At 44.2% G+C, this 21,807-nt stretch overlaps 1 protein-coding gene across 13 annotated transcripts in view; it reads right to left on the bottom strand.

Annotated features, from left to right (window-relative positions):
- The window catches only part of adgrb3 (adhesion G protein-coupled receptor B3), a 368,383-nt gene that overhangs the window by 74,917 nt on the left and 271,659 nt on the right, over positions 1-21,807 (bottom strand). For all 13 annotated transcript variants that reach the window (XM_071394473.1, XM_071394478.1, XM_071394475.1 and 10 more), the window contains 4 exons: positions 20,398-20,500; positions 19,360-19,403; positions 4,290-4,416; positions 1,578-1,681 (listed from right to left, as the gene is read on the bottom strand). In XM_071394473.1, the coding sequence (XP_071250574.1) occupies positions 1,578-1,681; positions 4,290-4,416; positions 19,360-19,403; positions 20,398-20,500 (378 nt within the window). The remainder of the gene's footprint in view (positions 1-1,577; positions 1,682-4,289; positions 4,417-19,359; positions 19,404-20,397; positions 20,501-21,807) is intronic.

Genomic DNA, 21,807 nt, shown 5'->3' on the forward strand with positions numbered 1-21,807 from the left:
ACTACTAGGCCATTACTACTAGGTCATTACTACTAGGCCACTACAACTAGGCCATTACTATTAGGCCACTACTACTAGGCCACTACAACTAGGCCACTACTACTAGGCAATTACTACTAGGCCACTACTACTAGGCCACTACTACTAGGCCACTACTACTAGGCCTAAACAAAGGTATATTTGGCACCAATTTGGTGACCAAGTCATGTGATAGTGTAGGATACTCACACGGATATGAATCAGAAATACACAAACAATGTTATGTATGTTCGTTATGTCTGTATATTAAGGATATCTATGAATCATACAGGCTTACTATTAAAAGCTCGTTATTGCTGTATTATCATTCCCTGTTATGGCCATCCATACGGCCAGTTAGCATATTGCATAGACATACAAATCAAATCAAATCAAATGATATTTGTCACAACCTTACCGTGAAATGCTTACTTACAAGCGCTTAAATTCGAAAAATAAGAGTTAAGAAAAATATTTACTAAATAAACTAAAGTAAAAAATAAAAGAGCAACAATAAAATAACAATAGCGAGGATATATACTACATGACCAGAAGTATGTGGACACCTGCTCGTTCAACATCTCATTCCAAAATCATGGGCATTAATATGTAGTTTGTCCCTCCTTTGCTGCTATAACAGCCTCCATTCGTATAGGAAGGCATTCCACTAGATGTTGGAACTTTGCTCTGTGCAGGCCAGTCAAGTTCTTCCACACCGATCTCGACAAACCATTTCTGTATGGACCTCGCTTTGTGTACGGGCCTTCCCCAAACTGTTGCCACAAAGTTGGAAGCACAGAATCATCTAGAATGTAATTTTATGCTGTAGTGTTAAGATTTCCCTTCACTGGAACTAAGGGGCCTAGCCCGAACCATGAAGAACAGCCCCAGACCATTATTCCTCCTCCACCAAACTTTACAGTTGGCACTATGCATTGTGGCAGGAAGCATTCTCCTAGCATCCGCCGAACCCAGATGTGTCCGTCAGACTGCCAGATGGTGAAGCGTGATTCATCACTCAAGAGAAAGCATTGCCACTGCTCCAGATTTTTACGCGCTACGTGCTTCAGCACTCATCGTTCCCATTCTTTGAGCTTGTGTGGCCTACCACTTTACGTCTGAGCTGTTGTTGCTCCTAGACGTTTCCACTTCACAATAACAGCACTTACAGTTGACTGGGGCAGCTCTAGCAGGGCAGAAATGTGACGAACTGACTTGGAAAGGTGGCATCCTATGACGGTGCCACGTTGCAAGTCACTGAGCTCTTCAGTAAGGCCATTCTACTGCCAATGTGTGTCTATGGAGATTGCATGGCTGTGTGCTAGCCATCTAGTCTAGTATATCTAGTATAGATAGTCTAGTACATCTAGTATACACCTGTCAGCAACGGGTGTGGCTGAACTAGCCGAATCCACTAATTTGAAGGGGGAGTCCACATACTTTTGTATATATAGTGTACATCAATTCATATATTCATATGAATATATATTCATATATTCATATTCACCATGTCAACATGGTGTTTACAGTGTATACATCACTGGTTGTATTGTACTCACCTCCATAGAATAGCATAGACCACTAGCAACAGGATCAAGGCGAGACAGGATAGACCACAGCCAATGATCAAAGTCACAGAGGGCACCGCTGAGTACTCCATGGTCTGTAGGAGACAGAGACAGAAGGAAGGAGATATTACACCTGCTTTGGGTTGGTGCTAAAGCCTCAGACACACTCATCAAAACACTTATTATAGCTGCTTTGGTTTGGTGTTAAAACATCAGCCACAGGGCCTCCCGAGTTGCGCAGCGGTCTAAGGCACTGCATCGCATTGCATCGGGTTCGATCCCAGGATGTGTCACAGCCGACCGTGGCCGGGAAACCCATGAGGCGGCACACAATTGGCCCAGCGTCGTCCGGGTTAGGGGAAGGTTTGGCCGGCCAGGATTTCCTTGTCCCATCGCGCTCTAGTGACTCCTTGTGGCGGGCCGGGCGCCTGCAAGATGACATCGGTCGCCAGCTGGACAGTGTTTTCTCCGACACATTGGCGCGGCTGGCTTCCGGGTTAAGCGAGCAGTGTGTCAAGAAGCAGTGTGCCTTGGCAGGGTTGTGTTTTTTCAGAGGACGCATGGCTCTTTGCCTCTCATGAGTACGTAGGGGAGTTGCAGCGACGGGACAAGACTAACTACCAATTGGATATCACGATAAAGGGGTAAAAGTACCCAAAAAATTACAAAATGATCAGCTAATGACTGGAAAATAGACCAATCAGTTGATGTTATTAAATCTTAAACCACCAATCGAACTGGTTAACAAACCAATCAAAACATCACAATATCACAGAAATAAAATAAAATCCCTAATAAAACGACCCATTCCCCATACATCTCTACTCTACAGTGTAATCATATTTCCCTGTGTTAATCAGATATTCATGAATATTGAATCAAGAGAGAAAAAAGTGAGTCCTTATTAAGAAAAGAGACCATTTTCACTGATTGACATTGAGGATGGTCTAAAAAAGACCTCACATCAGAGGCTATGTGACCGAATTACATAGAGACTCCACAGAATAGAGCATAGAATTACCACTGGTGTAAAGTACTAAAGTAAAAAATACTTTAAAGTACTATTTAAGTAGTTTTTGGGGGTATCTGTACTTTACTATTTATTTTTACTTTTACTTCACTACATTCCTAAAGAAAATAATATACTTTTTACTCCATACATTTTCCCTGACACCCAAAAGTACAAGTTACATTTTGAATGCTTAGCAGGACAGGAACATGGTCCAATTCACGCACTTATCAAGAGAACAGCCCTGGTCATCCCTACTGCCTCTGATCTGGCGGAATCACTAAACACAAATGCTTTGTTTGTAAATGTGATCTGCATGTTGTACCCCTGGCTATACGTAAATTGAAAAAACAAGAAAACTGTGCCATCTTGTTTCCTTAATATTAGCAGTTTGAAACGATGTATACTTTTACTTTAGATACTTAAGTATATTTAAAACCAAATACTTTCATACTTTTACTCAAGTATTATTTTACTGGGTGACTTTCACTTTTACTTGAGTAATTTTATATTAAGGTATCTTTTACTCAAGTATGGCAATTGGGTTCTTTTCCCACCACTGAGAATTACACACACGCTCCATAGAATAGTGCTTAGAATTACATACAGAAGTCATTTATAAGATTGCAATGAGTAGGAGCCTCTCCTAATGTAATAAAGCTGACAATCTACCAATGCCAACCAAATAACATCCATGTTTATTTAATCTACTGTTACTGCCTCTTAATTAACACCTAGCCTATCCCAGGATTCCACTTGATAAAGGATATGTCCCAAATGGCACCCTATTCCCAATTTAGTGACCTACTTTTGACCAGGGCCCATAGGTCTGTGGTCAAAAGTAGTGCACTACATAGGGAATAGGGTGCCATTTGGGATGCCACCATAGCTTATCTTTCCCAGCCCCCTCCCACAGACCACCAGTCATTGTGACATGGGCAGGGCAAGGCACTGATCAGAGTCATTAACCTGGTGCACTGCTGCTAGAGAAGAACACAATGCTATCATTCCCACAGATCACACTTTTCTCTATTCCAGTCACAACATTTGAGTAATGGTGGAACTGCTGAGCAACAGATATGATTTCACACGTGACAGCCAGTCGTGAGGGCCCCGATCCCTCATCCTTTTTTATTCTCCTCTTATAACATAATGTTGCAAATCACTGGCACTGTTACCTGTCACACAAATGAGTAACAAACAGGAATGTAAGCTATTATTTGAAATAAAAAAAACGGAATATGACATGGTAAACAATCTAATTAGACCTAGTTCATTATGTGACGGTAATCTTTTGTAACATAACGTGACACTTCTCATTGAACTCTTGTATCTATACATGTAATATTCGAATATGAATTGATGAGCAGAGCCAATACCAGACCTGTAGGCTAAAGTCAGTCAACAACATGCACTGGCCTGTGTAACCACACACACACACACACACACCAAGCCAGTCAAGCTCACCAATGCAGAGCATTATCAAAATCATCTAGACAGCACATCCAGACTGAGATTCATCAAAAGAGACTCACCTTCACCTATAGGCTACACTAAACAAGAGAAAGAGCCCTGATTATGGCGAAACAAACACATCGATTGAAATTCCAACCAAAGCAAAGCAATGAGGCACATTCTAGCACCCTCCTCTGCATTAATCCATAAATGAATAGAACAAAAATCCCACTACTTACTATTTCTCTTGGTTGCTGTGCCAAAATGGCGAAGGTAGATACACGATCACATAAGCATTTTGTATGGGATGCATCGGTTAGTACAGTTTTACATCCTTTACTCGACCAGGTTCCCCAAGAATCGTTCCTGCAAGAAGAAGAGATGCGATCGTTTCATTAATTCCAGCGCTCTTTCACTTTCACCAGGATTTGACAAATCTGAACGGATGAAACCTTTAATAGTGTAACATTGAATCTGTTTAAACTAATAACGGAAATCTCAATGCGAATAGGGAAGTGGTATCAACACGCAATTTCGCCAGGCTACAATAAGCATTTAGCTCGACCGGGAGAAGAAAAAAGGTTGAGAGAGGGAGAGAGGGAGAGAAAGGAGGGGACGGAGGGAGCTGTCCAAACGTGGGTGGTGCTGATTGATTAAATTCCTCTATAGGCTGTTAAACGCAACAATTGCTTTCAAAAACCTTAGGCTACATATCAATTTTTCTACGTTTTTCTAGAGAAACTATCATCTTTACCGGTATGTCTTTAGGCGATAGCCTATTGAGCGCGTCTGTTATCTTCCGGAACGATTTTGTTGTTCTCTTTTCTTCCGTTCTCAATGCTTAGGCCATTATTATCACTAGGCTTCTGTCGCTTTCTTTTTCGGTTGATATTTTTTCCTCAACTATTCTAATTAGCGGGTGTTTTATGCTTCCTACGGGAACATTTCACCCTGGAAACCGTGGACAGCCTGAGATTGATACTCCGCTTCTCTCTGCTGCTGCAACAGCGGATGGGGGAGGTTGGCTCACAGGTTACAAAATAGGGATATATTTTCCTAGGATTGATATTTTCCTAGGATGATATCTGTTGCGCTCTTTATCATTTGTTCAAGGCATTTAAAACATTTCCGAACGCAAGAATTGGTATTATTCAACGTAGGCAAAACCGTTTAGGAAAAAGGATTGCATAACCAACGGTACTCCACCCCACGGAAACGGCGCGGATGGTAGCTGCCCGTTTCCCGGTCTCCCCCTCCTCATAGCAGGTAAAATGATAGAGAGGAGAGGAAAGCACGTTTCTTCTATTTACTGCCAGTAGTCTAAATCTCCCTCTCACTTCGAACCTTCACAAAGAATGTAAGGACAAAACTGGTACATAAGTACATAAGTTATTGTCCCGTGTGAAATAACATTTTTTTGGTATTATTTTATGAAAAAGGAAAAACACCTAGATGTGTGCAATCTTTTTATAAACATCCTTCAATGTATAGGCTGAAAAGTAAATTATTCACCCAGCAACAATTATTTAATGAGAAAGGAACAAGGCAAGTAAATTAAATCACTCACTTCACCCCCCCCCGCCCCCCACACACACGTACGCACACACGTACACACACACACACACACACACACACACACACACACACACACACACACACACACACACACACACACACACACACACACACACACACACACACACACACACACACACACACACACACACACACACACACACACACACACACACACACACACACACACACACACACGGGCAGTGCACGCAGACCTTTGAGGGGGCAGGTGCTCAAAATGAAAAAGTGGCAACCACCTAAAAATCTACTTTCTTAATTAATATTCATAACTCGAAATTCATAATATACAAACTGTCTCTGTAGAATTGGCCTATTTACAACACATTCTTCAGTTATTGTAAGCAAGTTAATGCCAGTGATTCCTAGTAGTAGGTTACTAACTAATCTCGTTGCTGTCAAACAAACAATTTGAGCCTGGAGACGACTTTAGCTACTAACTAGAGACAGATCAGTGAAATATGGAAAAGAGTGGCTATTAGCTGATCATAGCGAATTATGATGTACATCTGCTGGTTAGCTAGCTAGTTAGCTATGCTGTCAATTATTTGTTTTCATGATTTAAGTTTGTTCTGCTGGTGACATCCCCCTCTTACTAACAAACACTCGAATTGCCCCCTTTTCTGTCCATAACAGAGAGAGACAAAAGTAGCCTACCAGTATTCAAACTCACCGCCTGTAACCAGCACAGGGCACTGCATGCAGAAGTCAGAGATGAGTGCGCGCCTGAGGGCGGGGGACGGGTATAATTGCCAATATTGAAGATAAATTAAATGAGCTGGTTTGATGTGCAATTTGTTACATTTAAAATATATATATGTACATGTGAAAACCAGCTTTTCACAATGAAGACGTTTAGGATGTACTCAACAGGTTGCCAAGTCATCTCTATGGAGGAAAGGCCTACTCATAACTGAGTCAAAGGCTGTTAATGTTTTATTGTAAACTGATTCAGTTCATGTTAAATGCAAACTGATTCAGTAATGTTTAATGTAAACGAATGCATTTAATATTTAAATATAAACTAATTCAGTTAATGTTTTAATGTAAACTGATTCAGTTAATGCTTTAATGTAAACTGATTCAGTTAATGTAGGAGAGTGTGAGCAGATTCATCTGCATAATATGACCAACAGTATGCAAATAGCTGTGCACTGACCCACACATTATTGTGATACAGTCAAACCATCATGATTTTACTAATATAATTAATTCAAATGTTATGGCTCTGCTGTCCCTATAGATCAACCAGTCAGATGGGGAAATATTGCACAAGGTCATCATGAATGTGTTGGTAAGTCCTTGCTGACATCAAGGTTGTCCATGACTCTTTCTCAAATGACTCCTAACATGGCCCAGGGTAACACTAGTCATGACTGTAAGGGATAGAACACGTGTCCCAAATGGCATCCTATTCCCTATGTGCACTATATAGGGAATAGGGTGTCATTTAGGATGAAGTTATGTACTCAGACACTGAAGGGGTGTAGAGAAATGTACTTTGGGTACCACTTTACTTGTATCTCTAATGCTTTAGAACTTGTTACAAGCTTGTATAAGCCTGTATAATGTCTTACAGGGCTTATAACATGTAAAATAACATACCATTTCCATGGTTTACATGTATGTATAGGGGATTGTATAGGAGGTTTTTATGTACCCTGAATAATGGAATTGCATCATACAAGAGTACAACTCTCATTTTAATGTGAGTCAATTACAGCTGTGAATTAATAAAATACGGCCCACATAAACATTTTTGAAAATGTCTGTGCCCCAGTTTTATCCCCCTTGAAATTCATTAACAACTGAATGTTCTCATCTAATACTATATGAGAACATTATTCAAGCTGATATCTTTCTGCTCCACATCCTGGAAGTCCTACTAGTCCGGCAACAATCACTAACCAAGACACAGGACACAGTCACAAACCGTTGTAGTTCACTACTTTTCACCAGGGTGCCCATAGGGCTGTGGTCAAAAGTAGTGCACTATATAGGGAATAGGGTTCCATTTGGGATACAGTCAAAGAGATATCAAATCCTTTTAATCAGGTATTTAGCAGTAACATTGCACAAGGTCTCCTCACTTAAGGTAGCTAACACAGGAGTACATTTGAGATGGCTGACACTGTCATCACGCTTTACAGCTTCCACTTATGGCCGAAATGAGAGAAATTGGCTAAGTGTGTCCAAAGTCATTTCTCCTGTACTTAACGTCCAGGAGACACAACTCTGCTGGTGCTAATTATATTTGGCTCGTCCAATGATATTTTGACATGTAATTAGTCTTTCCGCTCACCTCAAAACATGAGTCTGAGGTGAGAGAGAAGAGGAGGAGGAGAAGGAGAGAGGAGGAGGAGGAGGAGAAGGAGAGAGGAGGAGTAGAGAGCATACGAGAGGAGAGGAAATGGAGGAAGAAGAGGAGCAGCAGGAGGAGAAGGAGAGAGGAGGAGGAGGAGGAGGAGGAGGAGAAGGAGAGAGGAGGAGGAGAAGGAGAGAGGAGGAGGAGAGAGCATACGAGAGGAGAGGAAATGGAGGAAGAAGAGGAGCAGCAGGAGGAGAAGGAGAGAGGAGGAGGAGGAGGAGGAGGAGAAGGAGAGAGGAGGAGGAGAAGGAGAGAGGAGGAGGAGAGAGCATACGAGAGGAGAGGAAATGGAGGAAGAAGAGGAGCAGCAGGAGGAGAAGGAGTTATGTTAGCGGTATATCACTTAGATAGGGGATGAGCAGTCTGCTTCTGTTTTCAGAGCACATAGTACACCTATACAGATGGCATATGTACAGTACAAACCATTTAGCAGATAGGCCTAGAGTAAGGGACTATAATGTTTTATATTTCAATATTCACTATAACTCGTGACTGGTGGATGCTGCTGGGTGTGAATGTGGTGCAGGGGAATGAAGGTGGAAATGTAAGACACGTTGCTGAGGTGGAAACCATAAAGTTGAAACTTTACAGGGAGGAAACTCCATTCCAGGGTTCTACGGCCACGTCTGTTACCTCTGATCATGGAGGCTGAGGTGAGAGCCTCAGCTGGAAGCGAGGACCTTAAGTGAAACTCCCATCTGATTCTGGCTTTATATTCAGCGGGTCTTTCTTAATTTAATGAGCAGGTCCAAAGCCTAGGACTATACCTCAGATAACCCTTCATGGGTGGTAGACTGCAACCCGGTGCACCTCAGCTAACCCTCCATGGGTTGTAGACTTTAACAAGTTACACTATATCTCAGCTAACCCGTTAATTAGCCCGTTAAGGGTGGTAGACTGTAACAAGTTACACTATATCTCAGCTAACCCGTTTTAAGGGTGATAGACTGTAACAAGTTACACTATATCTCAGCTAACCCGTTAAGGGTGATAGACTGTAACAAGGCCTAGTTTTTTCATGTTCATGAACGGTGCATTTTACCTAATGAAACCCATAGCGGCTGGCAAATGCAATACTTTACTCCAGGATACCCATTATGGGTGGTAACTATAGAAACAATGTGGATTTATTCACGCCAGGGGAATTTAGAGAAACAAAGTTGGCATCCTGAGGGGCGCAGCGGTCTAAGGCACTGCAGCTCAGTGGTCTGAGGCACTGCATCTCAGTGGTCTGAGGCACTGCATCTCAGTGGTCTGAGGCACTGCATCTCAGCGGTCTAAGGCACTGCATCTCAGCGGTCTAAGGCACTGCATCTCAGCGGTCTAAGGCACTGCATCTCAGCGGTCTAAGGCACTGCATCTCAGCGGTCTAAGGCACTGCATCTCAGCGGTCTAAGGCACTGCATCTCAGCGGTCTAAGGCACTGCATCTCAGCGGTCTAAGGCACTGCATCTCAGCGGTCTAAGGCACTGCATCTCAGCGGTCTAAGGCACTGCATCTCGAGAGCTTCTGGTCAGCGGGGTGGTGGCACTGGGATCCTCATCTCTCCCAAGTGGACATTCTCTCTCTCTCCCCTGACCCATCTGTCTATCGCCTCCTTTGAATTCCATGCTGTCACAGTTACCAGCCCTTTCAAGCTTAACATCCTTATCATTTATCGCCCCCCAGGTTCCCTTGGAGAGTTCATCAATGAGCTTGACGCCTTGATAAGTTCCTTTCCTGAGGATGGCTCACCTCTCACAGTTCTGGGTGACTTTAACCTCCCCACGTCTACCTTTGACTCATTCCTCTCTGCCTCCTTCTTTCCACTCCTCTCCTCTTTTGACCTCACCCTCTCACCTTCCCCCACTACTCACAAGGCAGGCAATACGCTTGACCTCATCTTTACTAGATGCTGTTCTTCCACTAATCTCATTGCAACTCCCCTCCAAGTCTCCGACCACTACCTTGTATCCTTTTCCCTCTCGCTCTCATCCAACACTTCCCACACTGCCCCCACTCGGATGGTATCGCGCCGTCCCAACCTTCGCTCTCTCTCCCCCGCTACTCTCTCCTCTTCCATCCTATCATCTCTTCCCTCTGCTCAAACCTTCTCCAACCTATCTCCTGATTCTGCCTCCTCAACCCTCCTCTCCTCCCTTTCTGCATCCTTTAACTCTCTATGTCCCCTATCCTCCAGGCCGGCTCGGTCCTCCCCTCCTGCTCCGTGGCTCGACGACTCATTGCGAGCTCACAGAACAGGGCTCCGGGCAGCCGAGCGGAAATGGAGGAAAACTCGCCTCCCTGCGGACCTGGCATCCTTTCACTCCCTCCTCTCTACATTCTCCTCTTCTGTCTCTGCTGCTAAAGCCACTTTCTACCACTCTAAATTCCAAGCATCTGCCTCTAACCCTAGGAAGCTCTTTGCCACCTTCTCCTCCCTCCTGAATCCTCCTCCCCCTTCCCCCTCCTCCTCCCTCTCTGCGGATGACTTCGTCAACCATTTTGAAAAGAAGGTCGACGACATCCGATCCTCGTTTGCTAAGTCAAACGACACCGCTGGTTCTGCTCACACTGCCCTACCCTGTGCTTTGACCTCTTTCTCCCCTCTCTCTCCAGATGAAATCTCGCGTCTTGTGACGGACGGCCGCCCAACAACCTGCCCGCTTGACCCTATCCCCTCCTCTCTTCTCCAGGCCATTTCCGGAGACCTTCTCCCTTACCTCACCTCGCTCATCAACTCATCCCTGACCGCTGGCTACGTCCCTTCCGCCTTCAAGAGAGCGAGAGTTGCACCCCTGCTGAAAAAAGCTACAATCGATCCCTCCGATGTCAACAACTACAGACCAGTATCCCTTCTTTCTTTTCTCTCCAAAACTCTTGAACGTGCCGTCCTTGGCCAGCTCTCCTGCTATCTCTCTCAGAATGACCTTCTTGATCCAAATCAGTCAGGTTTCAAGACTAGTCATTCAACTGAGACTGCTCTTCTGTGTGTCACGGAGGCGCTCCGCACTGCTAAAGCTAACTCTCTCTCCTCTGCTCTCATCCTTCTAGACCTATCGGCTGCCTTTGATACAGTGAACCATCAGATCCTCCTCTCCACCCTCTCCGAGTTGGGCATCTCCGGCGCGGCCCACGCTTGGATTGCGTCCTACCTGACAGGTCGCTCCTACCAGGTGGCGTGGCGAGAATCTGTCTCCGCACCACGTGCTCTCACCACTGGTGTCCCCCAGGGCTCTGTTCTAGGCCCTCTCCTATTCTCGCTATACACCAAGTCACTTGGCTCTGTCATATCCTCACATGGTCTCTCCTATCATTGCTATGCAGACGACACACAATTAATCTTCTCCTTTCCCCCTTCTGATAACCAGGTGGCGAATTGCATCTCTGCATGTCTGGCAGACATATCAGTGTGGATGATGGATCACCACCTCAAGCTGAACCTCGGCAAGACGGAGCTGCTCTTCCTCCCGGGGAAGGACTGCCCGTTCCATGATCTCGCCATCACGGTTGACAACTCCATTGTGTCCTCCTCCCAGAGTGCTAAGAACCTTGGCGTGATCCTGGACAACACGCTGTCGTTCTCAACTAACATCAAGGCGGTGACCCGTTCCTGTAGGTTCATGCTCTACAACATTCGCAGAGTACGACCCTGCCTCACACAGGAAGCGGCGCAGGTCCTAATCCAGGCACTTGTCATCTCCCGTCTGGACTACTGCAACTCGCTGTTGGCTGGGCTCCCTGCCTGTGCCATTAAACCCCTACAACTCATCCAGAACACCGCAGCCCGTCTGGTGTTCAACCTTCCCAAGTTCTCTCACGTCACCCCGCTCCTCCGCTCTCTCCACTGGCTTCCAGTTGAAGCTCGCATCCGCTACAAGACCATGGTGCTTGCCTACGGAGCTGTGAGGGGAACGGCACCTCCGTACCTTCAGGCTCTGATCAGGCCCTACACCCAAACAAGGGCACTGCGTTCATCCACCTCTGGCCTGCTCGCCTCCCTACCTCTGAGGAAGTACAGCTCCCGCTCAGCCCAGTCAAAACTGTTCGCTGCTCTGGCACCCCAATGGTGGAACAAACTCCCCCACGACGCCAGGTCAGCGGAGTCAATCACCACCTTCCGGAAACACCTGAAACACCACCTCTTTAAGGAATACCTAGGATAGGATAAGGTAATCCTTCTAACCCCCCCCCCCCCTTAAAAGAGTTAGATGCACTATTGTAAAGTGGTTGTTCCACTGGATATCATAAGGTGAATGCACCAACTTGTAAGTCGCTCTGGATAAGAGTGTCTGCTAAATGACTTAAATGTAAATGTAAATGTAAATCTCAGCGGTCTAAGGCACTGCATCTCAGCGGTCTAAGGCACTGCATCTCAGCGGTCTAAGGCACTGCATCTCAGCGGTCTAAGGCACTGCATCTCAGCGGTCTAAGGCACTGCATCTCAGCGGTCTAAGGCACTGCATCTCAGCGGTCTAAGGCACTGCATCTCAGCGGTCTAAGGCACTGCATCTCAGCGGTCTAAGGCACTGCATCTCAGCGGTCTAAGGCACTGCATCTCAGCGGTCTAAGGCACTGCATCTCAGCGGTCTAAGGCACTGCATCTCAGCGGTCTAAGGCACTGCATCTCAGCGGTCTAAGGCTCTGCATCTCAGCGGTCTAAGGCACTGCATCTCAGCGGTCTAAGGCTCTGCATCTCAGCGGTCTAAGACACTGCATCTCAGCGGTCTAATGCACTGCATCTCAGCGGTCTAAGGCACTGCATCTCAGCGGTCTAAGGCACTGCATCTCAGCGGTCTAAGGCACTGCATCTCAGCGGTCTAAGGCACTGCATCTCAGCGGTCTAAGGCACTGCATCTCAGCGGTCTAAGACACTGCATCTCAGCGGTCTAAGGCACTGCATCTCAGCGGTCTAAGGCACCGCATCTCAGCGGTCTAAGGCACTGCATCTCAGCGGTCTAAGGCACTGCATCTCAGCGGTCTAAGGCACTGCATCTCAGCGGTCTAAGGCACTGCATCTCAGCGGTCTAAGGCACTGCATCTCAGCGGTCTAAGGCACTGCATCTCAGCGGTCTAAGGCACTGCATCTCAGCGGTCTAAGGCACTGCATCTCAGCGGTCTAAGGCACTGCATCTCAGCGGTCTAAGGCACTGCATTGCAGTGCTAGAGGCATCACTACAGACCCGGGTTCGATCCTTAGTGGATATCCTGCTATCCTATCCTGTCCTGTCCTTTCATTTCCTGTCCTTTCGCGTCCTGTCCTTTCCTGTCCTGTCCTATCCTTTCCTGTCCTATCCTGTCATGTCCTGTCCTATCCTTTCCTGTCCTGTCCTACCCTTTCCTGTCCTATCTTTGGTATCTTTGGTATTTTATGAGGATCCCCTTTAGATGTTGCAAAAGCAGCACCTTCTCTTCATGGGGTCCACACAACACATGAACCATGACATAACACACAACACATGAAACATGACATAACACACAACACATGAACCATGACATAACACACAACACATGAAACATGACATAACACACAACACATGAACCATGACATAACACACAACACATGAACCATGACATAACACACAACACATGAAACATGACATAACACACAACACATGAAACATGACATAACACACAACACATGAAACATGACATAACACACAACACATGAAACATGACATAACACACAACACATGAAACATGACATAACACACAACACATGAAACATGACATAACACACAACACATGAAACATGACATAACACACAACACATGAAACATGACATAACACACAACACATGAAACATGACATAACACACAACACATGAAACAAGACATAACACACAACACATGAAACAAGACATAACACACAACACATGAAACATGACATAACACACAACACATGAAACAAGACATAACACACAACACATGAAACATGACATAACACACAACACATGAAACATGACATAACACGGAACATTCATAGACAAGAACAGCTCAAGGACAGAACTACATCAATTTAAAAAAGGCACAGTAGCCTATGTAGACAACCATTTTCAAGTATTGCCATAGATTTTCAAGCAGATTTCAGTCAAAATTGTAACTCGGCCACTCAGGAACATTCACTATCTTCTTGGTAAGCAACTCCAGTGTAGATTCGGCCTTGTGTTTTAGGTTATTGTCCTACTGAAAGGTTAATTAATATCCCAGTGTCTGGTGGAAAGCTGACTGAACCAAGTTTGCTTATCTCCATTCCGTTTCTTTTTATCCTGAAAAACTCCCCAGTCCTTAACGATTACAAGCATACCCATAACAATGATGCAGCCACCACTATGGTTGAAAATATGGAGAAAGGGAAAGGAAAGGGAAAAGGGATACCTGGAATGGAACTCAGTAATATGTAGTATTGGATTTGCTCCAAACGTAACATCTTGTATTCAGGACAAAAAGTGAATTGCTTTGACATTTTGTTTTGCAATGTTACTTTAGTGCCTTGTTGAAAACCGGATGCGTGTTTTGGAATATTTTTATTCTGTACAGGCTTCCTTCTTTTCACTCTGTCATTTAGGTTAGTATTGTGGAGTAACTACAATGTTGTTGATCCATTCTCAGTTTTCTCCTATCACAGCCATTAAACCCTGTAACTATTTTAAAGTCACCACTGAAATCCCTTAGCGGTTTCCTTCCTCACCAGCAATTGAGTTAGGAAGGACACCTGTAGCTTTGTAGTGACTGGGTGTATTGATACACCATCCAAAGTGTAATTAATAACTTCACCATGTTCAAAGGGATATTCACTGTCTGCTTTTTTTTGTTTACCCATCTACTAATAGGTGCTGTTGTTTGCGAGTCATTGGAAAACCTCCCTGGTCTTTGTGGTTGAATCTGTGTTTGAAATTCATTGCTCGACTGAGGGACCTTACAGATAATTGTGTGTGTGGGGTACAGAGATGAGGTAGTCATAAAAAAATTATGTTAATCACTATTATTGCACACACAGTGAGTCAATGCAACATATTATGTGACTTGTGAAGCAAATGTTTACTCCTGAACATATTTAGGCTTGCGATACCAAAGGGGTTGAATACTTATTGACTCAAGACAATTCAGCTTTTCATTATTATTAAAAAAGTGAAATCTAATCTAAATGTAATCCCTTTTTGAATTCAGGCTGTAACACAACAACATTTGGAAAAAGTCAAGGTCTGTGAATACTTGACTTTTTAATATTGTTTCGTTTCATTGGCCTGAGCTATTGTTAGTTTGAATTCAAGACCAGACTGATCTAAGTTTGTCAGTGTCAGAACGGCCATCAGTTCGTTGTATTTGTGTGGTGTAAAAAACAAAGAGCTGGGCCTATGATTTCTGAATCCAGCCCTGTCTATGCAGTGGAGCAGAGAACAACCAGGAAATGGAATAGCATCTCCCCCTTAGCAGGAGAAACCCCAGTCTATCTTCCTTACTTATGTTCGTCAGCGCTAGTCTCTGTTTGGTAAATATTTTGGCTACAAAGACTTTAACATGCTTTAGACAGCTTTGGTTGCCATGGTTTCAGTCCTGTGTTATGGGAGTTGTGATTTTCCAATGTTACAGATGCAATCTCTTCAGGAGGAAACTATTCAGGAGGATACTACTCAGGAGGATACTATTCAGGAGGATACTATTCAGGAGGATACTATTCAGGAGGATACTATTCAGGAGGATACTATTCAGGAGGATACTATTCAGGAGGATACTATTCAGGAGGATACTATTCAGGGGGAAAGTATTCAGGAGGAAAGTATTCAGGAGGAAAGTATTCAGGAGGAAAACTTATTGGAAAGACAAACTACTTATTTTTTTGTTTGACTTTTTTTGTTTTCCCCTTTGCTTAATCATCATGTTTTCCTGATTATCCATGCCTGTTGTATTTGACAACCCTTTACACAAAATGACAACAAATCATAATTTAGGCATGCATGATCACGCATACCAGATGCAGAGGATAGGATTGGGGGGTACAATACATACACTCATGTATTCTAATTGTTTTCCTGCACAGATGAATGTTGGTTCCCTTTGCTGGGTACACATGTTAACCAATAAATTAATTGATTTACTCATAAACCATCAGACAAATAGATTACTGATGACAAGAATAAACAAAACACAAACAAATATATTAGATTGTTATGAATTATGCATGAGTTCTACTTTGCTTGGACAAGCTTGTTGCCAAGAAACCAAAATCTGTTTTGTCAATTCCAGTTATATTAAAATCCTCCTCCAGCTGACTTCGCCCTGGTTCGCAGTCGCTGTCCCTTAAACTCTTTCAGCTGACAGTAGAACTACTACTGGACCTGAATCTATTTAAAAAGCTCAAATGATTCTCAAGAGACCAGAGAGTTGTGTGGCCCCTGATTCAATAGAAATTGAATTTGGTTGAATGTGCTTTAGTTTTCTTATCTGCCACTGGAGAAGAGAACCCGTGTCTCTCGCTGTAACTCATATTGCAGCAGGAGAGAGTTATTCAAATTAAAAAGCAGCCATATTCAATTTACAAAATGGGGCTGCTGAGAATAACTGCTGCTATTTTGTACTGGAAGATGTAAAATATGAATTCCTGTAGAATGTTATATATTATCACACAGGGATCATACAGTCTGTCACCTATGATAGATACTGTATACCCCAGCGGTGCAACGTTGAAATTACCTCATTACAACATTATTAAAACCAGAACTGGTTGAATTTTTTTTTAAATAACGTCATTGTGGTCAATTTTCCCTACCGGGAAGTAGATATATTAGCAGGCAAGGTAAATGTAAGCAAACAACCCTCAAGTGTCTGTTTATTTGTACTTCTATAGGCCTGTAGTGACAAGCATAATCACATCATCCAACATCATTTTTACATCTGTTTTCTCCTGCATTGTTTTTCTATCTGACTGTTTATGCCTCTGGTTAGTTCTAACTAATGTCTCTGTCAGCCTCTCTCACTGTGAGCCTTGTTTGGTAAAGGGAGAGGGTGGTGGGGGGGTACACCTGGGCTGAGCTGTCCTATAGGTGTGCCCCAGAGAGAGGGTGGTGGGGGGATACACCTGGGCTGAGCTGTCCTATAGGTGTGCCCCAGAGAGAGGGTGGTGGGGGATACACCTGGGCTGAGCTGTCCTATAGGTGTGCCCCAGAGAGAGGGTGGTGGGGGGATACACCTGGGCTGAGCTGTCCTATAGGTGTGTCCCAGGGAGAGGGTGGTGGGGGGATACACCTGGGCTGAGCTGTCCTATAGGTGTGTCCCAGAGAGAGGGTGGTGGGGGGATACACCTGGGCTGAGCTGTCCTATAGGTGTGTCCCAGGGAGAGGGTGATGGGGGGTACACCTGGGCTGAGCTGTCCTATAGGTGTGCCCCAGGGAGAGGGTGGTGGGGAGATACACCTGGGCTGAGCTGTCCTATAGGTGTGCCCCAGAGAGAGGGTGGTGGGGGGATACACCTGGGCTGAGCTGTCCTATAGGTGTGTCCCAGAGAGAGGGTGGTGGGGGGATACACCTGGGCTGAGCTGTCCTATAGGTGTGTCCCAGGGAGAGGGTGGTGGGGGGATACACCTGGGCTGAGCTGTCCTATAGGTGTGTCCCAGGGAGAGGGAGAGGGTGGTGGGGGGGTACACCTGGGCTGAGCTGTCCTATAGGTGTGTCCCAGGGAGAGGGAGAGGGTGGTGGGGGGGTACACCTGGGCTGAGCTGTCCTATAGGTGTGTCCCAGGGAGAGGGAGAGGGTGGTGGGGGGGTACACCTGGGCTGAGCTGTCCTATAGGTGTGTCCCAGGGAGAGGGAGAGGGTGGTGGGGGGGTACACCTGGGCTGAGCTGTCCTATAGGTGTACCCCAGGGAGAGGGAGAGGGTGGTGGGGGGATACACCTGGGCTGAACTGTCCTATAGGTGTGTCCCAGGGAGAGGGTGGTGGGGGATACACCTGGGCTGAGCTGTCCTATAGGTGTACCCCATCCTGTGTGTTCTATCCTTCTATTCTTCTATACTGTGTGTTCTATCCTTCTATCCTTATATCCACGTGTTCTTTCCTTCTATTCTTCAATACTGAATGTTCTATCCTGCTGAGAGGCAGCATGTGTTCAGTGTTTCACTGTGTGACGCTGCCTCGATGTCACCTAGGGCACAACTGTAGGACAGCGCAGCACTGGTGGAGGAATGGAGCGTCTCTCCTTCTCCTCTCTATCTTTTCTCCTTCTCTCTCACTCTTTTGCTCTCTCTCCATTCCCTTCTGCCTCTCCCTCTCCACCTCTCTCTCCCACCCCCTCTCTCTATGTCCCTCACCTTCTCCCTCCCTCTCTCTGGGGCACACCTACATCTGTATGCTATCTAGTCCTTTCAGATGAGGATTAAGAAACCAGAATAATAAAGCAGGTTAAAATAAATAGAGATAAGATTTGAGTCTAATGTATATAATGATGGTATATTTTCTGACGCACAATGTGTAAGGAACAAAGAACACAAGGAACAAATAATGATGGCATTGAAACCAGCTTCTATCAAATCTCTGAGTTCTTTGATATTCCAACGGCACAAAGGATCTTTCATTCGATGTCCCCTTATCAGTGTGCTATTACGGCTGTAATACAACGGCTGTAATACAACGGCTGTAATACAACGCAGAGGACAAAAGATGCATTCAAAACCTACATTGAATTTCCTCTGGCCTTCGCCGCAAATTGTCTCATACAATTGCAGAATAATACGTGCCTGTAGCTTCATGAAATACAGGTACCGTGTATGGGAAATAATAAGGGATCGGTGATGTACTGTCCCTATTCCCCTCATGTTATTATACGTCGTCAAGAGAAAAGTCAGACTGCGTCCCTATTTCCTATGAAGTGCACAGGTTTTGGTCAAACGTAGTGCACGATAAAGGGAACAGTCGGACTGCGTCACTATTTACTGTAAAGTGCCCAGGCTTTAGTCAAACGTAGTGCATGGGAACAGGAAACCATTTGGGATGCAGCCCCAGACTTAATTCCCAGATGTTATTTAGAAGATTTATTCATTTCATCTGATTTTAATCTTCATAGGCTATTTTTTTCTGCTGAAGTAATTGTCGCCAAATCCCCTTACAGAGGACGACGGGCCCCGGCGCTAATAAATACAGAGTATAGGATAGTCTGAAGACATTTAGGATTGCGTACAGTACACTTTGCCAAGAGTAAGCACCCTTGAACCTCTTAGAAGTGGACAAAACAGTGTTTTCATCTGCAGAGCATTTAGAAATATAGTTTATATCAACAGAAATCAAAGCGTAATTCCATCATAACAGATACATCAACATCAACATGGATTAGAGAAGAGCAAGGAGAAAACAGCAAAAAGGAAAGCGTGTTCACTTACATGACGCTGTTATCCCACAGTGCACAGTAAGGACTCAGGGTTCCCTGCATTACCAAGAAGAAGAGAGCACGCTGAAAACCTTCACTCATTGTTAGATAACCACAACAAAATGACCAAAGCCTCACAGATAGTACTTTCTACTTGTAATTATCCAAGAATAACTCACTAAACAAATCTTTTAACTAACGGCTATGGCGAGACCTCTTTAGATTGCAGTTCAGGGTTAAAATGTAAAATGCCAATGAGAATTGGTGGCAGTTTCACTTTGAATCACTTTAGCCTCAATAAGCGTTGAAGTACCCAACAATGGCTACAGCCACACGTTTAGAGTGCATTAGCCAACAAACAATGGTAGAGTAATTGATTCGATAATTAATTTGCAGGCGCCAAGTGCAGCAGGTGTGTCGAGAGAGAGAGAGAGAGAGAGAGAGAGAGAGAGAGAGAGATGGCACTGTCCAGATAATTACAAGGACAAGCTCTCTTTACAACCCTGGCCTTTTGGTTAATCTCTGAGATAAAGACTATCGTTCAGAGGTGTCGTCCAAGGTGATGCAAAGCAGCATGTCATTGTCAGAGCCCATATATTTCAACTTGTCCTCCTGATTCAGATCTGGGCCTGTATTTATCAAGCGTCTCAGAGTAGCACTGCTGATCTGGGGTCAGTGTTGCCTTTAAGAATAAAATGAATTAGGTTAATATGGACAGGGAGGACCTGATCCTAGGTCAGCACTCGTACTCTGAGATGCTTTGTGAATATAGGTCCAAATATACAGTATCTTCTCTGTACAATTGACTTTTGTAACCGTGTTTTAGTGTGGACTCAGGTACATGGATTGCCGTCATGTAACTGGGTCCAATGTATCGGTTACACGATTAGCTGATTGGATAGTTATTAAACATCTGCCTTCTCTGTATTGCTTGTATGCCTTTTCAAGAAGTGAGGGAGTCTTGGGCAGGTACTTACATTGTGAGGAGGTCATTCTTGCACTGGATGAATGTAAACAGAAAATGAAAGATGAATAAAATCAAGGTCCTTACGTTGGCCAGGTGAGCCAGCTCGATCTCCAGGTGTGACTCTGTTATCCTGGGCTCTGGTCTCACTGTGACAGCGATGACTTTGGAGCTCACTGCCGTGTGGTTCCTGGGTGGAAAACAGAGTGATGTACACCATGAGAAGGACACTGATTGGAAGTTGTGTCACTTAGGCACTGCTACACAAATACCGTATGTTCTGTCCCACTTTAAACAAAGTACATCTTATAAAGGCTATATATAGCTTCATAATGGCTTCATAAGCACTACATAAATGCTTCATAAGACCTACATAAATGCTTCATAAGCACTACATAAATGCTTCATAAGCACTACATACATGCTTCATAAGCACTACATACACGCTTCATAAGCACTACATACATGCTTCATAAGCACTACATACATGCTTCATAAGCACTACATAAATGCTTCATAAGCACTACATAAATGCTTCATAAGCACTACATAAATGCTTCATAAGCTCTACATAAATGCTTCATAAGCACTACATAAATGCTTCATAAGACCTACATAAATGTTTCATAAGCACTACATAAATGCTTCATAAGCACTACATAAATGCTTCATAAGCACTACATAAATGCTTCATAAGACCTACATAAATGCTTCAAAAGCACTACATAAATGCTTCATAAGCACTACATAAATGCTTCATAAGACCTACATAAATGCTTCATAAGCACTACATAAATGCTTCATAAGCACTACATAAATGCTTCATAAGCACTACATAAATGCTTCATAAGACCTACATAAATGCTTCATAAGACCTACATAAATGCTTCACAAATCATACAAATCATATGACTAAACTTTATGTTCTGTCTTATTATAAAGGTATACGTCAAACAAATGCATTAAAATCTCTGTGAGAGTTTTCTTTTTGAGTCAGACTTTTATTTTTTGGGGGGGTTTGCACAAAAGGTGTGTTAATAAAATGCTTCTATGGTTTTCCCTAAATGAGTTGTGTTTCATAGACTTACCAAAGGTAAAATGATATACAGCGTTTACAACATGACCCCTCATTCAGAATGTTGATACTATTGATGCACATTCAGGTTCATCTGATAGGTTCATACTTTGATGCAAAGAACAACACAAAATGTCATGTCACACCTCTCTGTGAGGCACTTGACAAACACACCTGCTGTGGCACTGCAGGACAAGACCTGACACACAACACGACACACGTGAAGCAAGTCAACCCAAATACAAGTGCACTGGAGGCCAGACAGAGCGGGAGGAGAGACATTAGGCACCGGGGGGCCAACTTAGGGTGCGATTTCATGGTCCATTTGGAGCGAGGCACAAAAGATTGAAATTAGACATGTCTGGAACTCTGGCCTTTTCTATGTTAAATGAATCACAGTGAAGTGTCTCTACCAAACAACC

Source organism: Salvelinus alpinus, chromosome 3 (assembly GCF_045679555.1).
Source record: "Salvelinus alpinus chromosome 3, SLU_Salpinus.1, whole genome shotgun sequence".
NCBI lineage: Eukaryota > Metazoa > Chordata > Actinopteri > Salmoniformes > Salmonidae > Salvelinus > Salvelinus alpinus.